The 18,542-nt window shown below is 43.8% G+C and overlaps 1 protein-coding gene across 4 annotated transcripts in view; it reads right to left on the bottom strand.

The window, feature by feature from the left end:
* The window catches only part of CtBP (C-terminal binding protein), a 59,514-nt gene that overhangs the window by 37,552 nt on the left and 3,420 nt on the right, over nucleotides 1-18,542 (bottom strand). For 3 of the 4 annotated variants that reach the window (XM_084590977.1, XM_084590976.1, XM_084590979.1), the window contains 3 exons: nucleotides 13,876-14,278; nucleotides 13,609-13,815; nucleotides 13,192-13,548 (listed from right to left, as the gene is read on the bottom strand). In XM_084590977.1, the coding sequence (XP_084447103.1) occupies nucleotides 13,192-13,548; nucleotides 13,609-13,815; nucleotides 13,876-14,227 (916 nt within the window). In that variant the 5' untranslated portion in view covers nucleotides 14,228-14,278. Of the gene's footprint in view, nucleotides 1-13,191; nucleotides 13,549-13,608; nucleotides 13,816-13,875; nucleotides 14,279-14,386; nucleotides 14,411-18,542 lie in introns of all 4 variants that reach the window. The other variant, XM_084590978.1, reaches the window with a different exon arrangement.

Genomic DNA, 18,542 nt, shown 5'->3' with positions numbered 1-18,542 from the left:
CAGATGTCATGACTTAGGGCAGATGGGTCCTGTGTGGCCCCCAGGCAAACCATTTTGAATGTTTGAAAGGCATGACATGCGGCACAAATAAGAAGAAATGTTGCACTTGCCTGACCTTTCTGGCACAAGCTAGCCCAATCGCGGTCAATCATGACCTAACTGGCGCAGCTGTCCTACCCTTGGATTAAGGCATGCAGCTGCAGATAAATATGCAGTCCTTTTGAATGTTTATCACAAACTAGCCTCCCTCTTCACCAGCAGCTGAATGGTAAATCGGGAGCGAAATAATAAGACGCTACCCGGACCACTGCACAAAGACCGGTTGCATAACAATGTTTATACGAAAGATAGAAAATCTTTTGCCATATGGTCATGCTTTAGCAATGCCGTATGAGCAAATGGGGCTCCAGAGGCGAATGAGGAGGAGGGGAGAGGCCTTTAACGCAAGGCCACCTTTATTGGTGCTATCAAAGGTTGACAACGGTTTGTTTTTGCAGAATCAGGCTGAACTGTTCATTCCCAAACGGTGCCTGCAGCGCTCATGATTGTGTACGGCGTTGACACGCCTCCTGCAAGTAATGACTCCATTCTTCCCTAGACTAGCAGCAACAGAGATGCTACCCTTGCCTCGGCATTGCATTAGACTGTCACATAATTATTTAATCCCTCAAACAAAAAACAATAAGTGGCAGCTCAAATTCCCAGCAAGCTAAATAATATGTCCTCAAAGGCCAAAAAAAAAATATTTTACTAGTGCAACCACGTCCGCTACTGCCCTTTTTTCTCGCTTCTGCTGTATTGTCTTCCAAATGACTGGGAAGTCTTTTTCAGGCATTTGAACAAGTGGCATGGGAAGAATATACTTGAGTGGTCTTGCGTTGGAGTTAACGAACCTGTTTCAGGTTTTGTGAACGTTCTTAGATATAGACAGTTGGAAAATTTGGAGGATGCTTAAGCTTCGCCTTCAAGAGTGGAACGTGATAGCGTCAGGGGCGAGTGGCGCGCCACGTGTCGGGGCAGCGCCGCACATTGCGAGGAGGGGTTCTTCTGTGTTTGCCGCAAGATGGCTCTGCATGTGCGCAGAGCGCAGAAGAAATGTAGCGGAAACGTACTTCGCTACTCGTGTAACTGCGACTTCTGTAAGTAACATGCTCATAATTACCGATATACACCGCAGTATAACGTTCTACGGCACGTTTCTAAGGAAACACCGCATTCACTAGAAGCGCTTTTGTACCGCTTTCAAGAATAGAACTCGTGGCTGAGTGGTAGCGTCTTCGTCTAACACTCCGGATACCCTGGTCCATCTTGGAAGTTGCTTTTTATTTATGAAGTGCATGCCGGGATTTATCGTTCACGGCCAACGCCGCCGACGACACCGGCTTTTCTGCGACACGAGCTCCTTAACGCGTTAAAACTGCGCTGGCACGCCGCGCTGCGAAGTGGGCCCAAATAATCGCCGTTCCGACATGAGTTGATCGGCGATAGATGGGCGAGGCCATTGAGCTAATACACAGGCAAAAATTTTAAAATACTACTAACCCTCTTCCTTCAGCAATACAACAAAAAATAATACTGCATTTGCGTTTTTAACACACAAATGCATATGAAAGCCACCACGTCTACTGACAAGCCTGAGGCAAGGAGGTTGCAGACGCGGCTCAAGCATGTCGTGTGTAGTCTGCTACCTGCCTGCTAAAGATAAGTCTGCAGACGCGCTGACGTCTCACTCTTACAAAGATTTTTTTAAAAATGCATTGCTGAAAGAAGAGAGGTAGCAGTATTTTAAAATTTTCGCCTGTGTATTAGCTCAATAGCCTCACCTATATACTGCAGCAGGGGAGAGGGGCGCTGCGGTCGCTTTGAGATCAACTCACGCCGGACCAGCGATCGTTTTGGCCCACTTCACACCATGTAGTTTTCCAATTGTCGATCTAAAAACGTTGGGCTTTGTTTTTCTACCCAGCAAGGCCTTACTATTTATAAAATATCGCAGTAGCCTCTTTTTCTTGTGTTACAGCACCAGCACTACATGGTCTGAGCATGTAGTGACCATATGCCATAGAAAGTGGAAAACAACCTACGAAATGCGGCTTAACACACCACGCTGCCATATTTCGTGCCCTGCACCTCAGCTTTGAAAATGGTGTCTGTGGCTCATTTGTAAGGATGTGAAATAGTATACGCTGGTCATGAAGTGTCAGAGCACAAATAAAAAATTTCCAACTAGAATTCCCACGCAGTCACCAAATACAAACGTGATAAACCGCGTGTCATAGGTAAAAAACGTCGCCACGGTAATTAGGTGAGCTAGCCATTGCAGCGCCAAATTTGCAGGCACCTATCCTGTATTCTAACCTGCGCACATGTGGAGCCAACTCATGAAGATAGGACCACGTCACTCCGCTAGGGAAGCGCAGTCACTGCAGAGTAAACTTTTCCTTGGGTTCCCTATATGCCAAGAGCTCAGTGCTTGCTGCACTGCATGTTGCCACTTCCACAAGGCAATCCCTGCTGGCTTTTTGCTCATGCAAGTCGCAGAAGAAAATAACCGCTTCTGCTGTCATAAGTTGCCCTTACAGAATCGAGACGAACAGATGAGCATGCTATTGACCTTAAAGGCAGATGAAACCATGCAAAACAAGAGTTCTTTTATAGTCGAAATCTGCGCGCTACCTTGCTTAGGATGTGAATAGGAACGAACCTTCGATAAATATTGTGAAATGTAGATATCGCCAACTTCTCTGACCCTGAAGTTTCTCTTACGCAAGAACAGCATTATGCTGCTGCACAGAATTCATATCCGTGCAGTACATTGGTAGAGCAAGTTTCATTGGTTGCTGTAGGTGACATCAATTGCGGAACTCACAAAAGACTTCCTGCAGTAGCTTTGTAGCAGAAGAAATTGCAATTTGTAACAAACACTTCAGGTTAAAAAAAAAAAAAAAAAGGCATTTCAAAGCAAAATTTTGCCTATGGAAGACGTAAAAAAGGGAGTGGTAACAAAATTTCAGCTACTGAAGCTAACAATTCACACTTTGACAGTGTTTGCGTGTAAAAAAATCAAATCCTGCCTCAGAGTTTCATATTTATATCACTCTTATACCCTTCGGTGTAAAAATTGGAAAGCGATACAACAAAAAACTACACAAAATACAAGAATAATATCTTTGAGATCAAAAGCCACGATGTAGAATATATTCAATTTAATTATTCTGAGTGGGCTTGAAATTGTGCATCATTAGCAAGGGATGAAAAGGAGAAGCTAGGACTGGAGAAAAAAAAACGTACATTCCCTCGCTGCGCTTGGAGAGCAGTGCTGGCAGATGAATTCTGCCCAAATGCTGCTTACTCGGCCATAAGTCAGGTGCTTAGCGCTCGCATATTTGTTCACTGTTGCATTTGAGCAATAACAGAGGAAGGATTTTGGCAGCAGAATACTTTTTTTTCCGAGCTTATAAACAATGTTTAGTTGATTATCGGCAGGTGGTTAAAATTGCAGAGAAAAATTCTTCTGATCATTCAATTTGTTCAAAGTGACTCGAGGAAATAGCCAAATGATGGGCCACATACGCACATGTGGTTTGAATTTTATTGCTACAGCTGAACCTTGCAATAACGAAAACTGCGTGCACAAACTTCTCAACAAAACGAAATATTTCAAAGGCCCCAGCCATCATCAACAACGAAATGCCACAAGGTTTCAATCCCACGACGACGGTTTCTGTTTCGATGCTTGCATGCTGCCAATAAGGACATTTACAGGCAGTCACCTTTGTTTACAACCTACTGCTGCTGATGACTATGAATGATCTGTCATTCAAGTAAAAAAAATGTCATATGTGCCCTTGTAATGCACCCACTCCTTTTTTTATTAAGAAAACTTGATATCAGTTGAGAAGGATGGTTCATTACACAAGAAAAAAAAAGTTAATAGATTTTCTTTTTGTAAGTTCAAATTTCATATTGTATACCTATCCATCCAAACATTATCACCGCTCTTTAGCAGGGACTTAGCATACCACACTTTGCTAGCGACAGTTTTGCTGAAAGCATGTTGCAGACTAATAGCACCTCACCAGCAGGAGATAATAGAGGATTGTGCTGCACACTGCAGAGTTTAATGAATGGAACCCAGTTCTAGTTACAGCTTCAAATAGTCTTTGCCACTGTAAGACTTGCAGCCACATATTGCGCAAAATGTTTGCCTTGTTTCGATAACACAAAGCACAGAAATTCAAAAGTGTAAGATCACAAAAACAGAAAATCTCTCTTCTTGAGTAGTGACTCCAGGCACACAAGAATTCTAATTACACTATGTACAACTCACGCGCACCCTAGCCAACACTAACCATACACATAAGCAGCTGCAAGAGCAAACATGAAATAGACCAACCAGAGATACTTTAGATTTGATTGGCTGCTTAGACGATGGCGTTAGTGCAGCCACTGATGGTGATGCTGGTCACCATATTGCAGCTGAAGTTTTCATGGTGCCAGTTTCACACAAACCATTTTTTGCGCATGCAAAGGCAATTTATCGGGAGATATAGGTCAGAGGTCATACAGTCGAAAAGTAACTAAAAAACATCAGGAGTCTCCTGGGTGAATTAGGAGGGTTGGCAGGTATGTACACTATTTATAATCACATATGAGCCTGTTGTAAAAGGAGATATCTACAAGTTACACACACAGCGGCAGACAAGACCTAACAATCTTGCACCCGAATTTACAAATGAAGACATCTTGACTCAATGCTCCATCTCTACTTTATCAATCGAAAAGAAAAAAAAAAAAAGCCCTCCTCCACTCAGTGAGTCTGTTGGAATTCATGAATGAATGCCCTACGAAGTTTTCTTCGACAATGACCGAAAAATCTCCTTACATTCAAAAGCGGGAATGACAAACGGAAACGAGAGTATGGTCAATATTTGGCCCCAAAACACGTCAACTCATGCAACAAATTTTTTAGTGTCTACACTGCGAACAACCTTCACAAACAACCACAAAATTCAAAGATTAGTAAAGCATGTTGTGCAGGATACATGAACACACAGTGAAGAATAGCTGGAAATGCTTTCGAACCTGGCAACAGTCTCTGCCGATGACAGAGTTCATTTAAAACATTACATTTTCACTTAGAAATTTTGTTAAATCTGCATAGATTTATTCAAGTTTAGTGTGAAATTTCACAACCCTTGCCCTTTGGCGTTGGACAACTTGGACGAGCAGAGAAAGCTTGCATGCTTCTACGCATACAGCGTGTTGCAACACATGCATGCGATGTTCCAAACCAACGAGTGAATTTCCAGAAGCACTTAAGAAGTCAAGCCTTCAACCAACCATGAACATCCCTTCTGGTGAACAAGTGAATAAATACGCTTCTTCGACAGCACTACACACCCAAAGAGTTGCGTACCCCAAGGCGACGGGCAAGCCATTGATGCGTGCAGAACACATGTTCGCACAGCTAAACCACGCCTACAGTGCCTCCCCATCTGCCTGTACGCAAAAGGTAATTTCCCGTAAGTGCACCAGCGTCTGCGGAAGCTACCACACAAAACTCATATGCTATTAGCCGTCAAACGTGCTTCCCAACTAGGTGCACAGTGGGCTGAAAAACATTGCTCAAGCATTTAGCGACGTGTAATGGGATGATGAGCTACAACACTGGTACCAGCAACAGGATATTAGGAGGCTAGCAAAGGCCGCACCCATAAAACAATAACATGTTGGCAGTTCTGGGTAAAACAGCTTAAGGCAATCACTGAGCCAACACTTTGGTGCACGGTTCTCTGCATCCTCAGCGTATCCACTTTCACAAACGGTTCATCTACTGGTAGAATTAAGTCTATGCAGTGAGCTACAATGCATCTGCCACATTACAAGAGGAGTGGCAGTCAAGGAACACTGGAAGTTGCAGCTGTGCTACCTCGAGATTATTGCAAAAATCCTCGACCTTTTCCTCCGCTCATGGAGCAATTTGAGTGGAGGTGGGTTTCTGAAATGCAAATCAGGTCTCGAGGGTGCTTTGAATACAAGTTTGATGGTTTATGGTGTACTGGGTCGTTCCAAAGCTGAAGCCAGATACTAAAAGTAGAGCCAACATGTGAAGATTGCCGCTCGCCTTTTCACCAGCGCTTCCCTTCGGCGTTTGACCACCCTTTTGGCCGTGCGCTCATGTTTTCTGCAAGCTTTTTTTCTTGCTTGTTGTGTTGGCTTCCTCCTTTTCCACGGTGCAAACGCGCATATTGTGTGTTTTGCTACGCCTCGCAACTTTTTCGCGGTTCTTTCTTTTTTATTTCTTCCTTCAAAATGCCATGTTGCTGCGCTTTCGGGTTCAGCCCAAGTGGGCATGATGGCAAACAGTTGTTTATAATACAGTCTGCGAATCGAGATGAGACGTGGAGGAAGGTTTTGCGGCACCGAATCGGCTGGGCAGACTTCAACTCAACGCTATGATCATGGCTCTGTGAGTCAAGTGAGCAAATGCTCATCTCTAGCCTAATATGCCCCCACACACTCTGTACGGATTTTTTTCACCCTGCAAAAGTGCCACATGCCCGTGCGTCATATTTTTTACACTTTTCGCGTTAGACAGATTAAATATAGAATAATGTCTTTCATTTATAGCTACTCAGCCATGCTTTCTGAGGCATCCTTTGCCGTGAATGTAAGCTAACTGCATGTTTTGAGTGCGTCACCACATTTACCGAAGCAGTGACGACTCTCAGGCGGTCGGATAAAGCCACATTTTCGTGCTTCGCCTTCATTTGGTGTGCAAGTTCTCGATTTTGCACACCCCGCATGCAAGCGCTCATAGATCTGCAGCTGAAATTGAAAACAGATGAAAGACAACTGCTGCCACGCTTCTCAAGTTTACCGGCAGCTCACAAGCCAGTCAAAGCTGCAAAGAAACCATACACAGACTGTTGCTAAATTGTCCTCGTCTTCCACCTAGTTACAATTCTTTTAAAGCATGCCACATAGTTTGGCCAACGGGTGACGACCGACGTACGCACAGAGGTGAAGGAGAGTTGAACCGACGCCGAAATTGCGTACGTATAGAGTAAGACAGACAGCTGAAACTATTTTAGCGAAAAATCCCTGTCGACATTCTGTATTGATGTTTCAGCAGCGAGTAATATTTTAATGTGAACACAATGCGACAAAATGCAAGCTGAAACGGACGAAACGTGGGAGGAGTAGCGGCGGCACCGGAGGAGGAGAGAGATAGCGCTACATTTAGTTTATTGAAGGGCTTTACCCAAAGCCACTCAGGCTACAAGAGACGCCGTGTGGACGACTTCGGACCCTGGGGTTCTTTAACGTGCACTGGCATCAACAGCACACAGGCACATTGCTTTACGCCTCCACCAAAAAGCAGTCGCCGCGGCCGAGATTTGATCCTGCATCCTTGGGCACAGCAGTGGCTAAAATCTATTTTAAGAAGCCTCTCCGATTTTAAAAGAAAGATTTATTTTTAATATTCATGTTCATTTTACAGCTTAGAGCCTAATGCTTCTATGCTCAAACTGCGATGCGTAAAAGAAAAACAGTGCACATAGGTGCAGCTGATGGACACAGCAATAGGTATGACATAGCAGTGCAAAATGGAGAGGAATTTCATTCCCTTAGCATGCAACGCTTTCGTCACAAATTCATAACAGGTACTGTACTTTGACTGGCAGCTGACTGAATATTTTGAAAATTTTTATGTTGAAAAGTAGTACCGGTTGCATTAAAACATAGATAAGCGCATTACACAGGAGGTTGGTGTCCGGCAGGGTTTATTGCGACCCGGCCTAGATTCGGGTATGTATTATCCCTTAAAGATTATGTACACCAAATGTGGTCTTGACTGAACAAATACAAAAGCATAAAATGTGCACAAAGCCATGTCCAGCCCAAGATAAGTTGAAGAAAACAAGATTGGAAGTTATATTACATGCTGTTCTGGAGGCACTAAACACATGAAATGCAGGCGAGGTTACTCTGACAAAGCAAACAGCTTTAGAATTTAGTCATACAAGTTTTTCACTCCGGATTTTTCTTTTAAATGGCATTCTCAAGACAAGTTTTCTTGACAGCAGAGGTTGGCCGAAGAGTGCACTCCATCATTGGTACTGTGTGCCTAAGCCGGTAAATATGCCAACGACGATGCATAATTGCAACAAACTCCAGAAAGGAGAGCCCTTTCAATCAACTTATGGATGGAAAGTCTGCGTCATCTACACATGCCACGCTGCACACCAGTATGCTCACGACACCTACCTCCGAGATAAAGGCGCTCGCCAAATGTGCACTATTTCAGTCTTCTTTTTCAAAGATCTCTAGTTTTTTTACTAATGCACGGACAAATTTGTCTATACTGTCAATGAAATGCAAGTGTCCAGCTGGCTCCGTCAAAAGCATCGCTTTCACCATTGTTAGGCTTAGCTGCAGCGGAAGGCTTCATATGCAGGTCAGGGCAGGTGAATGTAGCTCTCGTTTTGTTTCAAAGATCAACTGAGCGACATAACCTTTGCCCTTTGCGATGGCGACAGCCTCAATTTTGAAATCATAAACCAGGCAAAGGCTTATATGGTTTCCTAGCAGTTAAAAAAAAAAAAAAAAAAGGCTATCAGCCCCATCAAAGAAAATGGGAATTGTACTGCAGAGCCTGGTGCACAAGCACAAAACCAACAATGGTGGAAGCCTTGGAGGGAGCATCAATCGATACTCTCAAATTGCAGAAAGAGAACATGGACAGCACAAAGAAAGCTGTGATGGACACTTGCTACCACATGACATCAACAGGTTAACACACCAACCATTCGATATACCCAGCTGGCAATGAGTAATGAATGGTGCTGGCACAATGGCACTGCCGCAATTGGGATAGCCAGCACCTAAGCACAACTTGCTAACAGATGTAGCCATTGCACTACTGCCAATCTATGAACTGCTTTCAAAACAAACTTCTGAACAAATGCGCTCACGAAAAAAAACGAAACTTGCGTTCCATTATATGGAATCCGGTGCTCTGTAAAGCACCAGCAGCATGCAAAAAGCCTAGACCAGCTGCCAGCAAAGTTGCACACACAGGCAATGTGCATCTGGCCTCAGCTGCAACCTCACAAATTTGAAAAAAAGGCACTTCATACCAGCCCAGACCAACCCATAATATGAATCCTTATTTGTATCCAAAGCTGGTGAAATTTTGAACCATGCAGATTACATGGTTGCCCTAAAATACATCAGTAGAACGACCATGCAGCATAGAGCAGACGACTTCTCAAACCAGGGAAAATATTTCAATGCACACTCCGCAGCTCACCTGCTCCTACAATGCAGTAAACTGAGAAATCTGAAGGGATAGTACATGTGCCCAGTGCCTTTTCATGTCTGAAAGGAAATACATTCTAAAGTAACTGTGATCACTCTGATGTCATTTTATGAGCAGTACAATGCAATTTATTTAGGGTTTTTTCTTTCAATTTTAATAACACAATCAGTAATGCAATTTATTTGCATTTTAAAGTAGCTATGTATGCACTAACCGTGGTGTCAATGAGACAACCACATCAACTTATCAACTTATGCTCTTCATGCGAACCCGCCGGTGAACACTTGACTACATATCGGTGAGCACTTGACTACATATAAAAAAATTTGACGCCTTTTCCAATATTTTCTAGCTACTGCAATGATTATCAGTTTGTCACTGGCTTTGCTCTATACTCAAAAGTACAAGCTCTGCGCGCTTGAGAAAGCCGACCTGTTATTTCCACGGCAATGTGCTTAAGGGGAGATGCTACTAGAAGACACTTTTTCTTTAATATTTGACTTAGAGCTATGAAACTCTGGTTAATAATTCAGTTTTTTATGCTGATTTCAAATCAGCAATTAGGTTTATTGTAAGTTGCATAGTTTTTGTTCTGTTCAATGACAGTGTGTAAAATATACACTCTTTTGCCCCCCTTCTTTGTCATACTAAACTTCCATAAACACACACCGTTGATGGCCCATTTTGATCCATATAAACTGTAGAGTGCCAAAAACTAATAATAAAGTACATATTAAGTATGCTAATGACGTGAAAAATTTGAACCTGGCAAGTCTACATTGTCAAGACACCACCATGTGGTAATTATTTTTTTTTTGTAAATATTTATCAGTATTTATTCTTGAAAGAGATAATGGCACTCCTCATACCTCAGAGAAAATGTGTGCAAAATTTCATTCAATATGAGCATCAGAAGTACCAAAAACATGAAGGGCAAACGCTGAAAATTGCCCAAAATTGCATTTTGAGAAAAATGCATTTGAAGTTAAAATTGCATGTTTATTTAAAAAAGAGAGCTTCAATTCCGATCAAACTTTGGAACAAAAGAAGAAACTTGTCCATAAAGCAGCCACTGGCACTAGAAACTTCCTGCAGCATATGTCGCTCCCTCATGACCCTTGCGAGTGGACTCAGACATGCGCTTTTTTTCTTCAGTGTGCGGCGATTTGCGTTCGCTTCCGCAGTCAGCTTCAAGGACATTTGTTTCTGCATTGTTATTTCTCTGGACGTGCCAAGCTATGATGCATTGGCTTGTGGAGTCCAATAATTGAGGAAAATCGCACTAGCTGCTCATATCCAATTCTTATAAAACAGGCCGCCACAGCAGCTTTGACGTTGACGGCGAAGCTTTCATCCGAGCTCCCGCTGTCAATCTCTGCTCGCATCCCTGCACGCCATAACTCGCCGCAATCAGTATGTTGTGGAAAGCACACATTGCGGGCAGGCAGAGTTCTCACAGAGTAGTTCAAGAAACGAAGCGAGTCTGCGCTTTGCGGCCGGTTCCCGAATACTGGAAGTCCTGAACGCTGGCTTGGGCAAATCGCGCCGCCCACAAGAACGTTCACCGCTGCCAAGTCAGTAACTACAGATGACGCCTCATCGCAGGCTATTTCCTCACCTTAGAAATGCCCAACCTTTTTTTCCGAGGCACTCACACAGTCTAACCCCGCTTCAAATTCCTCGGAGGCATCTGAAACGTTGGAGGGATCGGCGTCGGTTCCACTAGGCCTAACTGCCACAGGTCGAGTTGTCACTGGACGAGCCTTCTCTTTCGATTTTCGCCAATGTCCTCTATATTTGTGAACAGAACGGTATTTCACTCCTCGGTGACTGCGCTGGTTCAATTGTGCTTCATCCATGACGAAGATAAAGTTGCCGAACCATCGTCACTCGGAAACGCACCTCGACGTAGCATGGAGCCAGCAAGTGGGCTTCGCCACATGCGCGCGGCGGCCAATGGCGAGGCTCGATTCGAAACCCGCGTTTTTCGACCCGCATCTCCCCTTAACAGACGACAGAATATTCTGCGTTAAAGCACAGAATAAAGGAACAAAAATAAAACATTAATTTTTTTCAGGCAGACTAAATTTCTCCAATTGGTTATTTAGACGTTACCTTCACTTAACAGCGATAAATAAGAGAATTTTCTCAAACCATCAGTTTGAAAGACTGCCACGATACAGCCACGCTATAAACTAGGAAAACCTCTCTACAAGAGCAGACGAGGACGTTGCTGCTCTATTTCATAAAGGCACCACATGTGAACGCACGAGATTGGCTTGAGTACTCCGGATGTATAGTTATAAAACCGAGGTTTCACTTGCGCCTCCCTAGAACTATGGCCTCCCTAGAACTATGGCCTGCCGTAGAACTTGCTTTTCCAAACGAACAAAATGCATCAGCTATGGCATTTGACAGTACCGGTGGTAATTACTTCATCGACTTGTGTGGAGACAATGTGACCGTCATCACGGCAATGAAGTAAACAAACGTTCTGCAATCTCTCGGACATGCCAGCAATAAAAAATTTCTGTGGGCACATAGCGTAACAGTGAGATATGTCGCCTATCTGCCTAACCAACGAAAAAAGACAGGACAATGGCATTGCCTGTTCCTAGTCAACTCCATGTGTGCTACCGAGTGTCAACTGCCCAAAGTGACTCATACTAACTGGAAAAGAGGCCCATTTATCTTCCGAGCATCAATTACTGTCAAAGAACATAATACACCAAAAACTAATTTTTATTACAATATTTTCCGTTTCCACAGACGACACCTATTAGTGATACACAAGATATAAAAAGAGTATCAAAAATAGTATCAAATATGTAACGAACGAGACCCCTTGCAGTAAAGTCACCCAGACCAGCAGAAGTCTTCGCTATATCAGTCTTTCTCGTCAGCTGGTGATTGCATGTAACGCACTTTATGTTAGTATTACATTTTCAATGTCATTTACGTTTTGGAAGTACCACATCTGCATGAATGCAAAATGGCTGCAAATATAATAAGTTTGATACCATGCAGAGACCAAAGCAGCCGTGAGCAAAATCAAGTGCAGCAGAAACACCCATGCTATACTGACGTGTTTCCACTTCTTTCTGCCATTGCCTTGCAATTTGCACTGCCCAGTGCTGTGAACATTTTTGCTTTTCTTCCATTTTCTACAACTTACTGCATTTTTACTATCTTTACTTTCTCAGTACCTTGTGCTGTCTTCTTTTGATGTTTATAGCCAGTTTACCTTTCCTGTGTGCGCTGCACACTGAAGAGCTTGGTGGCTAAGGCATATTACTCTATTTCAGCATTCATTTACCTCTGAAAGAGCCCTATTATCATGAACAGTGTGTGTACCACTATGTCGTCATTCCATGGGAAATATGTCACCACGACAAAATTCTCTTTACTATAACAGTTTTCCTTCTGTAAAATATGCTTTTCCTATAAAGAAAAAAAAAGCCTATCCCCAATAACAGGGATCTTAATATGAGGTACAATTATATGCAAATATAGGTTGTGGCAACAAGGTTATGCTGTATCACGAAAGCTAAACCACCAACACACTTTAAAGTCTGTAGAGCACAAACTCCATTTCATAAGCAAACTTATGCATATGGTTAATGCTGCAATTTTACCACACAAAATGGCTCCGGACATCACACCTCCATATAGATGCTGCCAAGATATATGTTCCGCAACATAAAAATATGTTAACTGAATGAAAATATTCACAAAACAGCAATTACCCAGGCTGAAAATCATGTGCCACTCTTAACATTGCATACACAGTAAGCAGCCAGCTAAAATATTGCCCAATTCAAGGATATGCAAGGCAGGAAGAGTGCAGCCTGGCTGCAACTTACCTGCCAGAGTGTTGTACGGCTCGTTTTCGTGCACATCCAATGCTGCTGCCCGAATGCGGCCATCCTTCAGGGCAGCAGCCAGTGCTGCTTCATCAACGAGTCCTCCCCTGGCGGTGTTCACCAGGAATGCCCCGGGCCGCATCTGCTTCATTGTGTACTCGTTGATCAGGTGGTGGTTGTGCTCATTGAGCGTGCAGTGAAGCGACACACAGTCGCTCTGAAACAACAGGTCCTGCAGCGTGTACACCCGGCTCAGCCCCAGTGATTTCTCGATGCCGTCTGGCAGATAGGGGTCATAGAAGATGACGTTGAAACCGAAGACCCGAGCACGCAGAGCCACCGCTGTTCCCACACGCCCTGCAACACCACAGCTTCTTCAGATACCAGCCGACGGGCTCAGAGCACTCACTCACTCACCCAAGCCCACAATGCCCAAAGTGTCGCCACGAATTCGGGCACAGCCCTGGGCAGCTTCACGAACTTGCTCGGGGCCCTGAAACTTCTTTCCTTCACGCACCATGTTGGCCAGCCAGTAGGTGCGCCGGTAGAGGTTGAGAATCAGGCAGAGTGTTGTGTCAGCCACCTCCTCAACACCATAGCCAGGCACGTTGCATACAGCAATGCCTGCGTCAAAACAGCATCACCTACCAGCCTCGCAGCAGTTTTTTTGTTAGCAGTGCTTACCTAACTCTCCAGCCGCCTTTGTGTCAATGTTGTCGACACCAGAGCCAATACGAACAATGATACGCAGGGCCTTGAACTTCTCCAGGTCCTCCTTGGTGAGTGTGATGGTGTGCCACATAAGGGCACCCACTGCCTCGTTGAGCACCTTCTCGTGTATCTCCTGCGTTGACTGGGCATCGCAGAAGGCCACAGTGGCCACGTCCTTGAGAATGGGCATCTCCACAGAGCAGTCACGGCCATCAAGCAATGCCACAAGAGGCCGCGCGTGCAGTGGCCCATTGGCCACGGGGCCCCGTGCGCCCAGCGGCGGGTTGTCCATGCGCGGCCGCTTCAGGGGCTTTTTCTTGTCCATGACAGGTGTGACACCACTGACCAGCTGGCGCTCTCACCCGAAGGTTCTTGCCTGCACACATCAACCCACCAACCGCTGCTGAACGCACCACAAGGCTCAAAAGGCACAGCACGATTTCAACCACTTGGCCTACAAATGGTACACTTAAACACTACCTGCCTTTCCCTCCAACGCTGACTTGGCCTGCAAGGAATGGAACACGAAATGGGGAGTAAACGAGACACTTTAGGCACAGCAGCTTTTCAGTCGAATAAATGGTTGATTTAAAGAACAGCTTTTCATCAACAACAAATGCACATCGAAACTGAATACTAGCCTCTTGAAAGTAAGCTCGGTAACTTGTTACTTGGAGAATTTTGTGCAACAGCTGCAATGCCTGGAGCCGGCACAATTTCTTAGAAAGATTACCAGGAGAAACCTTTTAACAGGCTGACAATTCCCACGTATGCCAACATCCAAAGCCTCACCGACCAAACAATACAGCACAAATGACTTTTCCACAACCTGACTAAACTAAGCATTATGCAATAGGTATGGAAAGGTTCACAGTGGTCAGCATCTGCAACCTCCATACACGACATGTGCTCATCATAATGGTTGAATCACTAAGCTCTGCCATCCCGGCCTATTCAAACAAGAAAATATCTAATTACATTATACGAGCCCAATTGTGCTACTTTCCAAAAGAAGTACACCCATGAACCAGCTAAACAATGCTATACTCATAACAATTATACCAGCTGCTAAGAAATGAAAACCAATTATTCTTGACTCATACATTCCTCCACCTCAGCTAAGAAAGTTTCACTCCTCAAACCAAAATTTTTCAAAGCATGTCTAGTGCTGTGCACACCATACAAATAAAAATTAATTTCACAGTTGTGCCAGAGCATTTGCAGCAAGGTATAGTAGATATCTTGGCACATAAGCACAGCACAGTTGGAAGGACAACGCTATCCAATTTTAGTGGCTCTGTAGGCATTCTAACAACTTTAGAAGCAACTTCTTTTCTCATCCCATTATTCAGATATTACAGACAGAATTATGTACTCCAAGATCAGTGGCTGGAACTGTGATCTATCTCAGAGACAATACCTGCACTATACCCTTATTCTTCTCCACCTCACAAAAGCAGCTGACTATTGCATAGACAAATGCTCAACACCACAGAACATTACTTGCTTGCAAGCAACTTTTCATAAAAGGCTGAAATTACTGCACAAGCCCCAGAGGGCAAATGCTGAATTAAATCAACTGCGCCGGAAGCCACGCGCTTCACTCAATGTCAGAACAAAATCATAAACATGCGTGCCGAAACAAGAATGCAAAAGAAATTTGGGGTACTTATTACTGGCTCCCAATAAACGACCTCTAACAAAACTTACCAGCAAGTAGAAAACAGTTTTTACGATGATGCTAGCTTTTGCCTTTTCCTGAACTAAATAGAAGAGCTTATGTAGAAGGGAATAGAGTTTATCCAGGAACATATCTCTCAATTCCAGCCCAACCAGCAACAATGCACTTCCACTGCTCACACAGTTGTCTCTGCATGCCATCACAGAATGAGGGCTTCTGTTGACACCATTGACACATCAAATAGGTGGCCTCTTGGTCAGACGCAAAGTGGTGTGCACTCTCAAGATTTTCCTTCATAATGGAAGGAGCCTCAAGTCACAGGGGCAATGTTGAGGGTTTAAAGGTGGGTGAAAGAAAACAGCAGCCAACATACAATGACAGGTAGAGTCTGGTGCACTGCTGGTGGAACTGCAATGCTGAGAGTGGGGGAATTTTACTGAAAAATGATGTGCTCTAGGCGAAAGGTAACCTCTTCAAATTGTGCCATTCAATTAAAGTCCAAAAGGCATATCATTTAGAATGTTAGCATTAAATATGGCCATAAAGACCACAATAAACGACACAGCATATTAGCCTAATAGAGAAAGAAAGCCACAGTAGCTGTTAAAATTAATGCAAGTGGCAAGCACAAATGATGCACACAGATGCAACCCCCCAAGCCATGCATACCCAAGCCACAGACCTTGCCCGCAATGTCAGCCACAAAACATGCTGTCTTCAAACTGGACACACAAAGGGCATGTAACGGGCATTTTCCTTATTGTAAGCATACAATGCTCACCTAGTCATAGGAACATGGCATGCAATCCCTCCTAACACACCCACACATAGATGGCAGGACTGGAATAGTCTGACCTGCTCCTGAAAATTGCCACCAAGTCCTGGTTGCAGTACCAACAACCTTCAAAAGGAATCCACCAGGAAGAGTCATTGGCACTTACCTCCCCCAAAGACCTGTCCCATGCCAAATTTGGCCACCCAAAGGCAACAGAAAAACACCAACACACAAAGCTCCCATCCAATCTGGTAGACACCTAAGAGTTTCAATAGGGGCCCACACAGCAAACAATGCCAATCCTGGCGCTAAAGTCATGTTCAGTGACACATGTCCATCCACAACCCTCCACCTAGGAAGACTGACTTCAATCTGCTCAGCATGCACTACCCAATTAAACCACAGAAACAGACATATGCAGTGACTCAAAAGAAAGGATGGCTGCTTAACTTTGACCGTCACTCACTCTGCCAAGTCAATTTAAAAAACGAACCGAAGCAATGTTTGGTTGAAAGCAGATTTACAACCTTTAGAACAAAGGGACATAAATACTCGCAAAAAATTACACTACTTTTAAGCTTAGCATCTGTACACAACACCAAGAGACCATCTGCACTTTGTTTTTTTATTGATTTAATACAAACTACTAGCCCCATGTACAAGGCTGCAGCTGCAAGACTAGGCAAAGAAGCACAGCAACACATAAGAAAAGGCAGAGTACACACATAGAGCCCTGTAAACTTTTAAAACTGAGGTACTCCACATACACTGTGCTACAGAATGTAATCCCGCTAGTTTCCCAACACCTACAGCTTTGACCAGTAAGTATGTGCAGATTGCTAATCAGAATACAGAAGCTAAAATAGCATCAAATACTGCTGCCATATCAATGAAAGTGGGGAGCATTACGTTTGCATATTAATTCAAGGCTAGAGTTGTTTGTTTTTCCTTTTTTTGCATGACCAACCAGTTGGTCATATTTGGTGGAACATATAAAGACACCAGGATGAAAGGGATTAAACTAAAGTTAATAACTTTCCCTAAACAGAGCAAAGGTTTAAGAACACTGCTATTAAAACACCCATATTACAACTTGTTTCAATGCATATGCATATGTTAAAATTCTACAAATTCTCCTTTGAAATATGCAAGGTAAGAAAAACTGCATGTCTTGAAATTTTTCCATATAGCCAATTACAACCACACGTTTTTCGATGGTGCCCGTGTGCTGTGCAATGTCAGTGCACGTTAAAGAACCCCAGGTGGTCGAAATTTCCGGAGTCCTCCACTACGGCGTCTCTCATAACCCGAGTCGCTTTGGGACGTTAAACCCCACAAAACAAGCAGGTACCAGCGTGTGCACTTTGCCTCATGAAGTGCAGTGTGAACACTTTTGAGCACTAGGAACTGCATAACACTATGCCACTGGTATCGCTTCTATCACATCATCACAGCAAGCGCATAAATATGAATGATATTTTAGCTACATTCTTATCACAATTGTGAAACTCCCACCTTCATGGCCATGGATATTCTGCAAACCACCTTCTTCGATTCTGAGCCCCCCTCCCCAAGAGAAAAAAAGAACTTGACCCAGCAGTAACTAATCCAGCACCTGAGCTCATTCGGCTTGCAAGCATACAAAAATAAAGCTGCAAAAGCACATAATGCTGATGAAACTCTAGGAAAAATTCTAGTAAAAAGAGGGCTCAACGTTTCAGTTTATACTAAAAAACCTCATGCCACTTCTCACACACTGATGTTTCCCAACTGCCAAGCATAGTATATGCCCTAGTGAATGAATAAGGCCCCTGCCATGAACCTGTCTTTCAGCACAGCCTTCAATTTCACAGCTGACTGTTCCAAGCCAGCTCTACTCAGTCCAGTACCCCTGAGGGCAAACCCTGGAAACTTGCCAGTGGCAGTTCTTGTGGCATATGATTACATGTCACATGGGTCAAAACAGAAGTACCATCGGAACAGACGCAGCCGTGACAACCAATGACCCATGGCACATGCTGGCATAGGCCAGAGAGAAAAATTATTCTCACTTCAATCCATAATGAACAGGTCAACATTGCAACAGTTAGCCCGCTGTGGATAAGCTTATAAACATAACATTTAACTGCGACCATGTATGCCAAGCAATATGGTAAATTTCCTTGGGCTTGTATTCCAATAACA

This window comes from Amblyomma maculatum, chromosome 1 (genome assembly GCF_055883805.1).
Source record: "Amblyomma maculatum isolate TAMU_Amacu chromosome 1, ASM5588380v1, whole genome shotgun sequence".
Lineage (NCBI taxonomy): Eukaryota > Metazoa > Arthropoda > Arachnida > Ixodida > Ixodidae > Amblyomma > Amblyomma maculatum.
This window is presented reverse-complemented; position numbering and strand designations above follow the sequence as displayed.